We start from the raw sequence: 15,371 nt of genomic DNA, 5'->3' as shown, positions 1-15,371 counted from the left end.
ACACAATTACCTTTTGAAATGCAGGTATGTCCTTTTCCATGTTCACTAATGTTTTTTTCCATTGTTGGTCTTTCTCTCGCTTTGAGTTAAGAGGAATTTTTCTAGGATGAGGAGCTTAAGGCTTGACATGTCAGATTGATTCTTTTGCTCGAACAATTTGTTCTCGCTCAACACGGGCTAAACGACTGCCTTGCCATCGATCTGATGGCACTGCTGTTTGCCGTCTGGCCTTGACTGCTTCGAGTCTCAGGCATACATTTCTTTTTTTCCTCTCTGAATGTGCTCTGCCACTCGCCTTTGTGTGCAATTATACTAGAGTGCCTCTACTTACTATTTGCAGATGTAGAGATACAAAGCTGGTGACCTTTGGACATATAACTGTTTTCATTACTGTCGCACAGACATGGATGACCAGACAAAGTGAAATGCTTTTATGCGTTTGATAGAAGAGAAGTGTGCTTGTAATGAAATACATCTTTACCCATCCAGACAGCAATCTTTGAGTGTAGTTTCTTTCCTGTGTTGTGATGTGTGTACACACTTACTTAGCTTTCTCTTTGGCCACTTGTCTGAGATAGTGTCTTATTTTATAGTATCATAGGCGTCTATTTTTTAACTGTAATGCCAATCGCAACCACAGCAATATTGGGAACTACTAACCATTGGAAATCCATTCAAAAAATCCTCAAGGGGAAGATTCAGTAGCACATGATCAGCCTTAGATTCAATATGCCTTACAACTTCAAAACTAGTTACGCCTGCCAAGAATGCTAACAGTCCCTCTTCCTTGGTGGAGGCACACTAAAGAAAAGCAAAACTGGTTTTCAAGGAGACTCACCCATGAAGTTGAGGTAGCCCTCCCCTCCTAGACTGTGAGTGAGGAGACGGATGAGTTTATGCAGCTGGATGCCACGGTCTATAACAGGCGTCATGGCAGTAAGAGCGCTCATGTTGGTGTACATCTCTTTGTCCATCAGCCAGAATGCCAATGATTTGTCCCCAACCAAGGCCTAGAAACAAGTGGAGAGATTTGAGCATGTGTAATCTTATATAACGAGAAGAAAACACCAAAGTGTTTGTGAATGGTAACCAGCAAAAGTTGAGTTTCAAATTGACAAATTGCTAACTTGGTCATGGCTCTCAGCATAGGTAATAGATGCCTCCCCTCTCCTTCTGTTGGTCAGGGTTTGAACAATGTTCTTCAAATCCCAGTCCTCATCACGGACTTCCTTCAGGACCTTTGATAAATGATTAAGCAACAAAAAGTTAATGAGCAAATGCTATTACCATTTTTGGTATGACTTTAGAATAATGGTCCGTTTTTAACAAATAACTATACAGGAAGTACTGAAATACGTACTACATTAACACCGAACTTAATACTATTAACTAATTTGGAAGAAAGATTAACTAAGCAGTAAGTGATAGCAAATTTAGAACAAAGGAAGTTCCTTATTAGGTATTTGTTAATATTGTTACTGAGAACTACTTGTTAACTATGATCAATTAATAAAGAATAGCCAATTAATTACTTATCAAAACACTAACATGTTTGTATTTTATTCTTAAAATGGTCATAAAATGTCTTTTTCAGAAGCTACAAATGGGTTCTTTGTGGAAACTAATTTATGAATATTATATCCCCTGAAATAAGTTGGTTACAGGTTGAGATTGTGACTACTACTCTTATCAAAGGATGAACGTACATTCTTTGTTTATTTTAAACTTAAACATAGAATAATAATTATTTTAAAATTTTAAATAATTAGGAAGTGTAATAAGCTCATAATTGGATTAGGTCACTATTATGAGCTCTATGCAGTGTCAGTTCAATAAGTCTCCAACTCGAAAACACCTGTTTTTATTGGCATTAGCCTGGAGAGGACTTCTCTTTAGGATATGAATATAAACAATGATGTTCTCTGGTCAAAAACTATTTGCATCCTCAATGAAGACATTAACTATATTGATATTGCGTTAAGCACAAAACCACATTTTCCAGATTACAATGTCTGTCAGAATATCAAAAGTGCCAGAAATATGCTTGTACAATATATGTCAGATATAAGATATATTAAATAACTTAATATATTACTTGTGACATCCATGTCAACCCCTCACTAATTACTTACTACTGATCAGGACCATTATTTTAAAGTGAATAACACAGTAACCCCTCATTCACAGCCTGCTTGAGTAATTCGTAAGGGGTTAATATGTTTAAATTGTTAACATGTTTTTCACTTTAAAATTATGGTCCAGATCACTAGTAGTTCCTGTGGACTGACAATGTAATGCTTGAGTAATTACTGAAGCGTTAACTTGTTTTATTCTTTAAAATAATAGTCTAGATCACTACTAGTTCCTGCCAGCTGACAAGGTAAAGCTTGAGTAATAAGTGAGGGGTTGACATCGATTTCACAAGTAATTTAATATGTTTTTATACGTTACTGTTGTAATTCACAATTAATTGGTTATTCTTTATTGATTGGTCACAGTTATCGAATACCTTTATAAGGAATTACCTTTGTCCTAAATGTGCTACTACTTAGTGCTTTGATAATCTTGCCTCCATAGTAGTTAATATTAAGTTCAGTGTTAATGTAGTACTACCTATTACTTCCTGCATAGTTACTTGTTAACAATGGACCATTATTCTAAAGCATTATCAAATTTTCATCACATCATCAATATTTGGATGTACAAAACAAAATTTGCATCCAATATCTGGAACAGCAGAAATAGGATACATTGTGAGCAGTTCCAAACTGAAAATGAACCCAAACCAAAGTTTACACATTGACGCCTGCACTTACATGAAAGGATGCAAACTGAATTAGTTGAGGTAGGATACATGAGTCTTTGAATGGGAAATGACAAGCAGACCCCATGGGCGGCTTGATTTTTTCTACCGTGTCAAGTTGAGGTCAGAGCTGCATCTGAGAGTCAACTCGGGACAAAACTCAATGTACCGAGCTCAATAGCCTGAGAATTCTCTACAGACCAGGTGTGGGATCCTTCATGTGTGAAGGATCCCACATTGCCGCTCTGCATTCGGATGCCAGGGCCCTGTCCACTGTCTTTCCCATGTCCCGTGTTTTGGAACAGACATCTTGAAGCTGAATCTGTATTTAGTGGAAGACTGGCTCATTGACCACATTAACGGTCGGAGCTGGTGAATCCCATTGACTTTGCCAATACCGACTGTTGTTCTGGGTCGTTGATTTGGTGAGCTTTGTGGGAGCGGGTCGATGGCTATGTTAGGACTCAGTGAAGCATTGATCAGGTCATTGACTGGATCAGTGCTCTATGTTGTCCTCCAATGACTTATTTGAGAACGAGCTCACACTTCGAAAGAGTCGAAACGAAAGATGAAATTTCTGTTCACAAAAGGTGACCTCCCAAACCGTTTCTAGCTTGCAAGAGCTCCGTGTTGATCGGACACGATTTGAGTGGCCAAGGGTCAACGAGCACAGCTGGATACTAGAACAAGTCTGGCACCCTCCATCAGAACACAGGATTAAAGTCTGTACTCCTCGAACTCTCTCTAACGAACACAAACACCTGCTTGCTGCGAGACACCTGTTTCTGATTATGAGTATTTACCTCTGGATGTTTTTTCCCCTGGTGAGCATATTCATTTGGCACATCATTTCATTTTATAAACATTTCAGAGCATACTGATAACTAGTCAGGAGTCTGGTGTTTGTTTAGAGTTTGTTTGGAAGTATAAAGTGAGGGGGTGAGGAGAAACATGCAGACAGAGAGAAAATTTTGTTAATACTTCAAATTATTTTCCCTTGGATGAACCTTGTAAAAAAAGTTTAAACCAGCCTAAGGAGATTTTGGTCTCTAAGCCTGGACAAAACTGGCTAGGCTGGTCAATTTTGCCAATTTTAGGGGAGTTTTGACCATTTGTTTGCTGGTCAGCCACTGGTTTCTTGGAAATCATCTAGACCATTTGAACATCAGCTTCCCTGCTTGGCCAAGGTTGGTCTATTTTGCTGGTTTTAGAGGGGTTTGGGCTCTTGTCAGCTCATCAGACTGGGACACCAGCAAAACAGACCATCTTTATAAACTGGGAATCTGGTCTTCAGATGGTCTAGTCAAGTTTATATATTTAGCTGGTTTGGTTTGGACTGGTTTTGGTAATTTTTTAGTGAGTCAGTCATCTCTAAAAAAGCAAAACAGTCTAACCTTATAGGCTGGGAATCTGCTCTTAAGATGGTCTAGCTGGTCTCCCAGCCTGGCCAAACTAGCTAGGCGGGTAGGTAGGTTTGTTTACATGGTTTTAAATGGGTTTGGGTATTTTGCCACCTGGTTGACCAGCTAAACATCTATACCAACAACTAGGCTAGTTTAGAATGTGTTTTTTTTTCAGCAGAGTATACATCATAATAAAGTTTTGAAGCACCACAGATACAGTTAGGATGCATTTAAATCATTATCACAAATAGTAATCCACTAATGGCACATACTGAATGTAACACCAGTAGGATGATAGCATGGTTGTGGAGGGAATAAGTGCAGGGAGCAAAGAGACAGAAAGGAAGTGACTCTGACAGGCCCATCTCTCTCCGCTCCTCCTCTCCTGCTCACCATCATTAGAGCAGAAGGGTGACGGACAGATAAAGGAAACCTTTTAATAACACTGCAACCTTTTAAGAGGGGGCACAATCGACAGAGCCCACGGGCGAGCTGGAGCCAATCAATGCAGCTGTGCCCTGCCATCTACTCTTTCTCCTAGCCTCCCACTCCCTCTGTTCCATCTCTCTCCCGCTTTCTCATTCTGTCAGTGGAAGGAGAGACATCTTCCACCTACATTTTCTCAACTGCTCCTCTGAAACTTCTCTGTTTAAACAGTACTTTTCCTCCTTATTAGAAGTGTTCCCTGCTCTCGCTGATGGGACTGACTCTCACTCTGTCATTAGCAGCAATGCGTTGTACAGATAGAGGATGAGGCCTGTGACAGAATCGCTCCTCTGAGGAAAGATGCATTGATGCTATGGTGACATTTTAACAGCTGGTTGTTTTGCCTGTCTTTTCCTTTATATTCACATGTTTTTTAAGTTCTCACTAAGATTAGAGAAGTCTCCTCACACATAGTTTCTCGTCTGGGGAGTAAACTGTCCTATACTTTCTCTCTTAATTTTCTTATCTCTTAATTTTCCTTCCTGTTGCTCTTGCTCTTTCCATAGTAAGCTATTATTAAAGTCCAAACTGAGCCATGTTCCATTTATTTAAAATTGACCCGATTAACTCCTTAACACAAGTTTTTATTATCCTTGATTAATCATTGCACATTATTCCAAACACAAAATGTGTCTCCAGAATCTTTCATAAAATGTAATGACTTGCTCTGCCACTTAAATGACTTTCTGTTTTTGCATTTACATGGGCTATTGGTTAATGTTAACCAACAGCCATTTAAGCTCTGTCTGCATACATTCTGATACAGAATGCACACTTTGTTCAAAGTCTAATCTTTTCATTTTTCTCATTGACTCATCCTGGAATCCGTCACATTAGGTAAAACAGGTTTTGCCTTTAAATCCTGGACATCGAATCACTTTTTAAAAATGACACAGAATCAACATTCCCAAGATGATTTTAAAGTATATATATTTTTATGTGTGCATCATATGAATAATTAGTATTTTTGTGATATAACTACTGTTATTGTGAAGCCTAATTAAAGACTAATCTTGAGACTACACAAATGCACATTCAGTGTTCTTTGAACCACAAAAACACTTTATAACAAAAACACACACTCATAACAATATTATAAAAAGATCTAAAAACCCACAACACATATCTCTCTTTAAAAAAAAAAAAAAAAAAACCATAAAAAAAAAAAAAAGCAATAATCAATCAGGAGCTGAAGGGACTGAGCTCTCATTAATGATTTTACAGCCTCGTTGCCCTTGTCCTTATATCATAATGGAGGGGAGACCATGCATGGAAAACAAAACAAAAATGAATTATACTCACATAAAGTCACTTTCAGATTCGCTTTCATTTTCAAACTGATTTACACAGTTGCAGAAAGTTGTTTATATATTTAATTAGAACTTCTGTTATGAGGCTTTGGTTTATGATTTGCTATTTTTACAAGCACGATTATTCATGCTTGCATACGTGATGCAGCAGAAGGACAGAGGATAGTCCCGCACAACAAAATATTAAATCATTTGTGAACATATTTTCTGGAAATAATTCAAAAACATAACTGAAAATAATTAGTTGACAATGCAGGCAAGCTGTCTTCCTGATTAGTCTATAATTAGTTCACTTAAACATAAAATTATTTATAATTTAATGTGATCCCCCTCCCCCCATGGAAATACATAAGGCAGAAACTTCAAACTGAACTTTCCATACAATGTAAGTGAATGGGTGGCCATTAAGCTGTAATAATAATAATAATAATAATAACCACAAAATAAAATAGTCTTTACATATTCCAAGTCTCCTGAAGCTATACAATAGATTTACATGAGGAACATAGTAAATTAAACCCATTCACTTCAAATCTTGCTTGATCTTCACTGTATGGAAATGAGCGGCTTGGACATTTTACTAAATAGCTTCATTTGTGTTTGACAGAAGATAAAGTCATACTGGTTTTGAATGACATGATGTAAATGATGACAAAATTGTAATTTAAAGTGATCCCATTAAATATGATAACAATAAGACTTTGGCCCAGAAAAGTTTCCTTCCCTAGACAGAAGTTTGAATTCGCATGCATTCGAAGCCAAAGCCAGAAGCTGTGTTTATTTTCCCTCTTTTAAAAAAGATCAAATCAAAAGAACGGAACGGTTTCCTGTGGAGGGAGTGCATCAGGCCAGCGTGTTACATGCCCTGCCAGCACACTTACACTGCTTTACAAAGGCAATCTGTGAAGATCTTTCCGGTCGAAATATGCTGCAGTCTGCCTGTCTGCCGTCTTTGTTGTGTTGTGCGGTGTAATTCATTACAGTTCACTGAATGTGACAAGAACTTCTGCTCACATTTCCTCTTAATATAAACTACACAAAGAGAAATTAGGAAGAAGCCGAGGGAAAAAAAAAAAACTGTCAGGATTGTTAAACAAAAATTCCTTGTCCAGCAATGTGCGATAAAGCTAAAAAACTGGAAGACACAGATAAGCAACATGAAAAACAGAGACGTAAACAACAGAGGAACAGGAATAAAAAGGAACTCCAAATATACTGCGAAACAACAAAAGAAAAAGAGCAGCAGAACTGAAATCTCAAAGCAAAGTGGTTTTCCTTTCTGAAACCATTCCCCCTTTTTTACGAGGCACTTTTATGTGATAAAAAGCAGGTTTTCCATATTTGAGACAGGGTTAGTACACTAATACAAGGGACGCAATGGAGATGGAGGCAGAAACCACAAACTGCTTTTGGAAACTCAAAGATTCTCGCTCTCGCAGGCCTTCAGAATGCGAATACAGTCTTCAAATAAATATGCCACACTGAACAGCAATGAGAGATGCGCAACGTCGGTGCCTCTGAGCCACGGGATGTAAGGAAAGGATTAGAAACACGAGTCCCAGTAGGATGGCTTTAACACAGAGATTCTTAGATGATGTAGAGACGACGGGAGTTTGGGAAGAGTCTTTTGTGAAGCAAGGGTGAGATCCGACTTTAATCTGTCTTTACACTGGGTATCAGCTCTGATTCAGCAGTTCATTTGCTCCTTCAAAAGAAGAGGTCTTCTTTTGTCGTAACATATGAACTACCTTGCACACAGCACATTAGCTTGATATTATGCACTTTTGCTGAATTACATTATGGATTTACATTTATGCCTTTGGATGATGCTTCTATCCTAGAGTGCATTCAATGCTTGCATTTTTATCAGTTTATGCTTTTCCTGGAAACTGACCCCTTGACCTTGCTGTTGCTACTATATACACTTATGTATAAGGAAACGGCATCATTAGCAAATCATATGCGTTTTAAATTTAAATTCGTAATGGCAGATTGAAATGCAGGAGCGCTTGTGTCTGTGTTTATGAGCAGAAGAAGGGCATAAACAGACAAATCAATAGATGATAAGCTGCTGTGTCATCTCATTGGGACTGGCAAACTCCCAGAGGTCAAAGACAACAATGAAAACACACTATTATTCTAACAACACCTAATAAAACAAACAATATTATTATTCTTAAGAATATTTTTTTCTATAAAAAACATCTACACTAAAAAAAAAAAAATCTTGGTGAGTAGGTGCAGGTTTTATTCAGCTACAGTTATGCCCATAAGTGTGATAAATCTGACAAAACCTGATTTATAGTAAATAGCATGTTGTTATTCTGAAAATGCAAACTTTTTTACTTTTTAGTAGTCTAGTGATTCTAATTAGATTTAAAGACAATAAAAGTACAGTATACGAAAAAATTCATGATGAGCAATCGAATAACTAAATAAATCACAAATTATGAAGATGCAAATGAACGAATAAACAGATAAACAAACATAAATAAAGAAATAAATAACTCACTTAATTGATTTATTTAAAAAAATATGTAATAAAATGATGCTGGCTGGACTCAATGCATTGTGTTCAAGCAGGGGCATCACATGATGCATCATACAGACGCATCACACAGAAAGTAAACTACTACTGTGCCATGGCTCTGAATATGACCATGTCATAAAAGCCTAAAAAAACTAAAATAAAATGTAAATGTTAAAAATACAGCGAAGAGAAGTGAGAAGGACAAAGAAGTGCCAACTGTGCCTCCCTGCTGTCATATGCAGCTGTAATTCCTCAACTGTTCAGTAGAGGGAGGAATGAGTACATAAACTTCAGACAAAGCTTTAGGACAACTGTAAAGACTTCTCTAAAAACAGTCAGGAGTTAAATATTAAGAACTGTGCTCCCATGAGCAAAGATGGCAGATTTCAAATCTGGAGATCATACGGCAGAAGAACAAGTGCCATTAAAATGAATGGAAATGCTAACAGGAAGTTTTCTCTTCTAGATCTCTCTGCTAACACATTCAATGGCCAATCAAGACTTGAAGCTTGAGAAAACAGTACTGCTGGCACAACATATCATCTTCTCTCTCATCATACGTTTACAATAATTCCACATCTCATGGAATCTGCTATTTAACCAAACAAACAGGAAATGCACATGCCTAAACCGCAGACTTAATTACTGCAAACACAGCTCCCCCGCAATCACACACAATCAGTGAAGTCTGATGGGAAGAGCGAGCCAGTTATCTGGCTTAGCGATCATCGCATCTTCTATTCTCTCCATCGTTCTCTCCCTCCCACATTTCTCCTCCTCAGACCACAGGAAGAGGAATAAAAGTATATCGATACATAATTCATCCACCGGAGGCTGAACTAAAGCTCCAATATGCTCTAATGAGGAAGCCAAAAAGAGTGACTTCCCATTACAATTATGCGTTACAAGCTTTAATTGTTCCTCTTGAGAGCAGATGAGCATGAGGGTGGGGTGTTGATGTGGGTGGGGAGGTAATGGAAAATTATTAGATAATTTGAGTTAATTTGCTTAAGCAAATTAATCAAATCAACAGCCACACGGAGCTCAGCACCAGGATATGAATTAAACAAATAAGGGTTTTGGAGTACTTTTAGCCAGAGAGGCCAGAAGGATATTAATCTGTTTTCTAGTGGCACTGCTGGTAATTACACACGATGGCTTTGTCTGCCACCATGACCTCTTTCTCCCAGAGCACACAAGAGATCGCTCACACATACACTCAGACGTAAATAAATGTTCACGACTACACACAGATAAAATAAATGATCAAACTCATAACAGACTAAAACCTGCTCACAAAAATCCATGCTAAGTGCTTGTGTAGTTAAAAATATGCGTAATACTTACAATACAATAAGCTATGAGAGGTTGTGCTGTATTGATAATATAACCATGTTAGCCATGACGTGCACTGGATGGGCTTATTGCTTTAAGGGTTACTATATAAAATAAACATTTTGCATAAGAATAAAAGATCACAGAGTAACAGTATGTAATTCTATGGGTGCTCTGAAGCCATGTGGCGCCATATGGTGAAGACGTGTCATAGCCGCTACTTAATATCATAATATTGTGTTGTTTTGTAAAAAAAAAAAAAAAAAAAAAAAAACACACAAATGAAACAAAAACCTCAACACAACACAAGCAAAACTTCAACAACATATATTAAACAAAAACCTCAAACAACACAAACAAAAACCTCAAGACAACACAAATTAAACAAAAACCTCAAACAACACAAATTAAACAAAAACCTCAAACAACACAAACAAAACAAAAACCTTAAGACAGCACAAACAAAACTTTAACACAACACAAACAAAACAAAAACCTCAAGACAACGCAAACAAAAATAAAAAAAAAATATTTAAAAAAACAAAAAAAAAAAAAAAACAAAACATAAAAAAACATAAAAAAAAAAAAAAAAGAACAAAAAATAAAAAAAAAAAATTCAAAAAAAAAACTTCAAACACTGAATTTTAAAATAAAACAGAACACAACAGAAAAAAATAAAACAATTTTGTTTAAAATAAAACAGAACACAACAGAAAAAAATAAAACTTCAACACAACCAAAACAAAACCTAGACAAGAAAAACCTAAACAAGAAAAATAAATAAAATAAAGTATGCCATGATGCTTATGTGGGAATGTGAGGTAAGTGGTTTAAGTGGTAAAGCACACAGAAACACCTATGATACTGTATGTGTCAGTAAAAGTTGATCTCTCCACCCAACAGACAGCAGCAGACATTATAACTGCCACCCGCCACAGGCCACCAGAAACTCATTGTGATCCAATCTGCTCTTCAGTTATAACTTCATTTCCATTTCTTTTCTTCAGGAAGTATGACTGAACTCTCGCTCTCCTCTCGGCCCCGCAAATCAAACGGCATCGTTAATAAACCTATTGATTCCACATATTAATGTATTCATCACCGAATACAGTGAGGGAGAGAGAACAGCTGCTCTCTTTATGGAAATCTCTAAAGATTTCATTAGCTTTTGGGGAGGTTTCATTACGGACCGTGGCCCTATTCTCCTCCTGTTTCTCTCTACTCTGTTCATCATCTGCATTATCGATTCGGAGAGGCGGACATTTTAATTTCACAAGTGAGCCACGCTCAGCCGACCTCCGTCACAGCGCAGCGCGCAGCTGAGAAGCCCTAACACTGTTTGTGGCATAGGAGGAGAGGAAAAGAGACACAGAAGGCGAGAAAGTGGTGGAATTCAGTAATAAATCAGGAGGGAGTTTGCCCTTTTGAACACCTCATTGTGAAAATAAGAGTTATGGCATGGAGAGGTGAAGTGTGGACATGCATTTCTTTGTCTGAGGGGGGTCATAGATGCAGGGTTACTGTGGTTTGTCAAGGGATTAAAAGAAAAGTTCATCCAAAAATGAAAATTCATTTACTCACCCCCATTCTTCCAAACCCATATGACTTTCATCTAAAAATACCATAAAACTGGTACATAGGAGTTGTGGGTTGTACTCAAAGTCTTCTTAAGCCTCTTAAGTTCACCAAAGCTGAATTTATTTGATCTATTCTAATACATTTTAAAATCATTCTAATATGCTAATTTGCTGCTTTCAGTAGTCAAACCTTCAGAAATTTCTTATTCTAACTATCTTATTCTAACTATCAAACAGTTTTGCTGCTTAATATTTTTGTGGAAATCATGATACATTTTTTGCTTCAGGTTTCTTTGATGAACAGAAGGTTCAAAAGAATAGCATTTATTTGAAATAGAAATCTGTTTTAACATTATAGTTATACAATTATGCAATCTTGCTTCTGAGTGATATTTAGATTTTATTTATTTTTTTTGTAAATGCCTTCTCGTTTAAAGTTGGCACATCATAATTGATTATGAGATATGCAAAACTTAGCGCCATTGTCACTGATACCACAATTGGGACATAATTTGACCATACGCAAGCATAAGATGAGATTTCAGAGCTACATTGAAAAAAATTATACTAAATTTTTTTTTAAAGGTAAGTGATTAATTTATTATAGCTACATTTAAATTTTTTTTAAATTTGTTTATTTAAATGTAGCTAAAATAAATTGATGGCAACCACTTTTTGCCTATTTTTTTTTTTTTTTTAGTAAATTCAATGAATCATTTTTTTTTCAGTGTATGGTGACAATGATAATGACATAAATTTTGGTCTGTTCCCACACAAAGCTATCAAATGTCTTTAGAACACCTGAAAAAGGACACACGTTACCTGTATGCTTTTGGAAAAGAGCAGCATCAACATTCCACAAACATAATAATGTCACTCAGGTTTGAACCACATGTGAGTAATTAAATTATGAAGGGATATGCCAGTATCAAAATTTCATGTTGCGATTAGTTGCGAATGCTTTTATCACAGTATACGGTATGATCATGATATTGAAATGTAGTTTAAAAGAAGTGTTCTCATAATACAGTATAACATGTTTAATAACTTTTTTCTCATAACAAAAATAACTGAACATTTCAATACATTAAAGCAATACAAAAAAAAATATTTACACAGATTAAAGTGCGAAATAATTATAAAGACCAATAGGTATCACTTTACAATTAGATCTCATTAACTTTAGTTAATGCATTAACAATCACAATGAGCAATAGCTACATTTGCTACAGAAGTTATTAATCTTTGTTAAAAATACAACTCTTAGTTCATGTTAGCTCATTAAATAACACAGTTGCAACTTTTGATTTTAATAATGTGTTATTGTTATAAGAATTTTTCATTGGTGGTATGTGTTAACTAATGAATTAACTAATGTTAACTAATGAAGCCCTAATGTAAAGTGTGACCGAACAATAAAGAATCAAAAAAAATTCAAACAATATCTAGTGCATGTTTAGTCCAGATTAAAATGTAAACAAGTTTGAAAATAAATAGCCTATTTAAGCATTTGGCACTGTGATGAACACCATAGCGAATACAAAAATATGAATGGCTATTCAAATAATTTAAACACTTTCAGAAACAGAAAGTAGCAGCTGCTTGTTTACGGGGTTTCCAGGGTAACGGCTGCATTTCTGCTGTTCAGTGCCATCTGCTGTTAGAGAATGAAAGTGCGCTTTCATCCAGACCGTCTCTCACACGTTCCACCATGAGCTTCTCATCCGTGCTTTGTTTACACACACGCATACAGCGGTGTTGAAAATTGTGACCAGTTGATGGGAAAAGTATTTTTAAAATGCATTCAAAATTCAAAATAATTTGTAATAAATTATTATTATTGGTATTTTTAAGTTGTTTATTATCGTGATATATCGCATTACCGAATACAGGCACATCTAAAATGATGACAGGACTGTCAATTTGGGTTTAACTGTTCCTTTAAGATTGTAAACAGGGATACGCTTGATATTCTGTGCTCAGCTAAAATGCAATACAATTTGCAAGTCTCTTTTTTATATGATTAAATACGATTTGTTTCACTTGTTTTCAATTATTTTTGGGGGGTTATGTTCTGGTTTGGTGCCAAGCGTGAAAATTTTGACTTTCCTATACGAGACTTGAAAGTGATTAGAGTTTTGGAAGTCCTATTGAATAAGCCTGAAGAACGAGAGGAGTGTGTGTGAGAGACAGAATGAGCACAAAAAAAAAAAAAAAATTCACACAAATGCAAAGGCTTGCTGTAATAGAGAGATAGAGACGGGGATATCAATACACAAACCTTTTAATGGCATTCAAAATGCTGCCAAAGGACGAATGAAAGATGAGTAAAGTGGGACTGAAATAGAAGCACAACAGAAAAAAAGTGGGCTGCTATCTGAACAGGCCATGCCAGATCTCAGATTACACCCTGAACTCACGAAGCAAACTCAATCAATACTCTTCCTTTTGTCATTTTAAAAAGGCACGGTCATGCAAAAACCTGGCTCGAATTAAAGCGGAAATATCCACGCTGATACATGCGCAGATAGAGCCAAGCCAGCAGGGGATTTGGACGCGCGACAGCCGCTGCGCAAAGACTACAAATACACAGCTTCATAAAGAGAGATGACCTCAAAATGGTGAACTGCATTGCAAACATCAAACAACATCATTTGCACAGAACCAAACACAAAGGAGCAACATCTGTGTGGAGAGGGAGAAATCATAGGAGATGGAAGCTCACCTGGATCCATTTGTCTGGTACGGCCATGGTCAGACGATAATCAAAGCCCAGTCCTCCTTCTTCAATGGACCTGCACAGGCCTGGCATCCCTGATACATCCTACACAAAATCCATGAGGAATGGAGAGCAGTAAAAAGTGTGAAAATGTGCATTGCCTTTGGAAAAATGTAGATTAAGCTGTGTCTTAGAACACCTGGCTTCTATCTGGTCCAAGCTGGTCATTACAAATATCTAACCATTCTTTAACTAAGATACATTTACTTGGCAAGCAAAATGACATCAGATATTTAGGGCCATATTTACTAAATTAACAAATTAGCATTACAGCGCAAATCCATAAAAGCGCAGATGGGAGGAGAAAATTCTACGGGTGATTAACTAACAATACGAACATTAAAGAACAGACACAGATCATTTCTATAATGACCCAAGAGCAGCACAAATTACCGCCTGCTTGAAGACATTTTTTTAGGTTTTAAATAATGTCACAAATACCAGTAATTTGAAGAGCGCAAACATTAGTAAAACGCGTTGCGTGATTCATTTAAATACTCTTCTCCCTTAAATTCTGCGCCTGAAAGGAAAACTCCTGCAAATGCATATTCAGTAAAGTCAGGCACAAAAATAACTGTCCACACCTTTTCAGCGCTAATTCTTCACTGTGCGTCTTTAGTAAATCCTGACAGTAGTTTTAACGCAAAAAGACGGTTTGCACTGGCACAAGCTGGTAGTAAATCTGGCCCTTAGTCTTGTTTTCTTAAAAACAAAATTAAATTAGTTTTTGCTTAAAACAAGAAAAAATATCAGAAAATGGCTGATAAAAAGAATCTTATTTCCCTTTGTATTATTTGTTTTTCTTGCACCACAGAAATTTTTTTTTAAGCATAAACTCACTTAATCAGAAAAAAAGACTTAATATATTTTACGTCACTTTGCTTCCCAAGTAAATGTGTCTTGAATTAAGAATGTTTAGATATTTTGTACTGGAAAACAAGACAAAAATACTGAGGAAAAGGAAGACTTATTTTTTTGCAGTGCAATTAAAGTGAATGAGGACTGAACACCACAAATGACCCTAAAAGCATCATAAAAGTGCTCCAAACTATTTTTTTTCCAAGTGTCCTGAAGTGTTGTATATCTCCCCTCCAGCAAAAGGAGCACTGAATCAGTGAGTTGAACTTGAGAATCAAATCAGTCCTCTT

General features: G+C 36.4%; 1 protein-coding gene across 2 annotated transcripts in view; it reads right to left on the bottom strand.

The window, feature by feature from the left end:
* The window catches only part of gbe1a (glucan (1,4-alpha-), branching enzyme 1a), a 146,373-nt gene that overhangs the window by 55,238 nt on the left and 75,764 nt on the right, over positions 1-15,371 (bottom strand). For both annotated transcript variants that reach the window (XM_042732506.1, XM_042732507.1), the window contains 3 exons: positions 14,170-14,268; positions 1,128-1,238; positions 839-1,010 (listed from right to left, as the gene is read on the bottom strand). In XM_042732506.1, coding sequence (XP_042588440.1) covers positions 839-1,010; positions 1,128-1,238; positions 14,170-14,268 — 382 coding nt within the window. The remainder of the gene's footprint in view (positions 1-838; positions 1,011-1,127; positions 1,239-14,169; positions 14,269-15,371) is intronic.

The sequence above is a fragment of the Cyprinus carpio genome, chromosome B10 (genome assembly GCF_018340385.1).
Source record: "Cyprinus carpio isolate SPL01 chromosome B10, ASM1834038v1, whole genome shotgun sequence".
Classification (NCBI taxonomy): domain Eukaryota; kingdom Metazoa; phylum Chordata; class Actinopteri; order Cypriniformes; family Cyprinidae; genus Cyprinus; species Cyprinus carpio.
The sequence above is the reverse complement of the archived record's forward strand: the minus strand, read 5'-3'. Positions and strand labels throughout refer to the sequence as shown.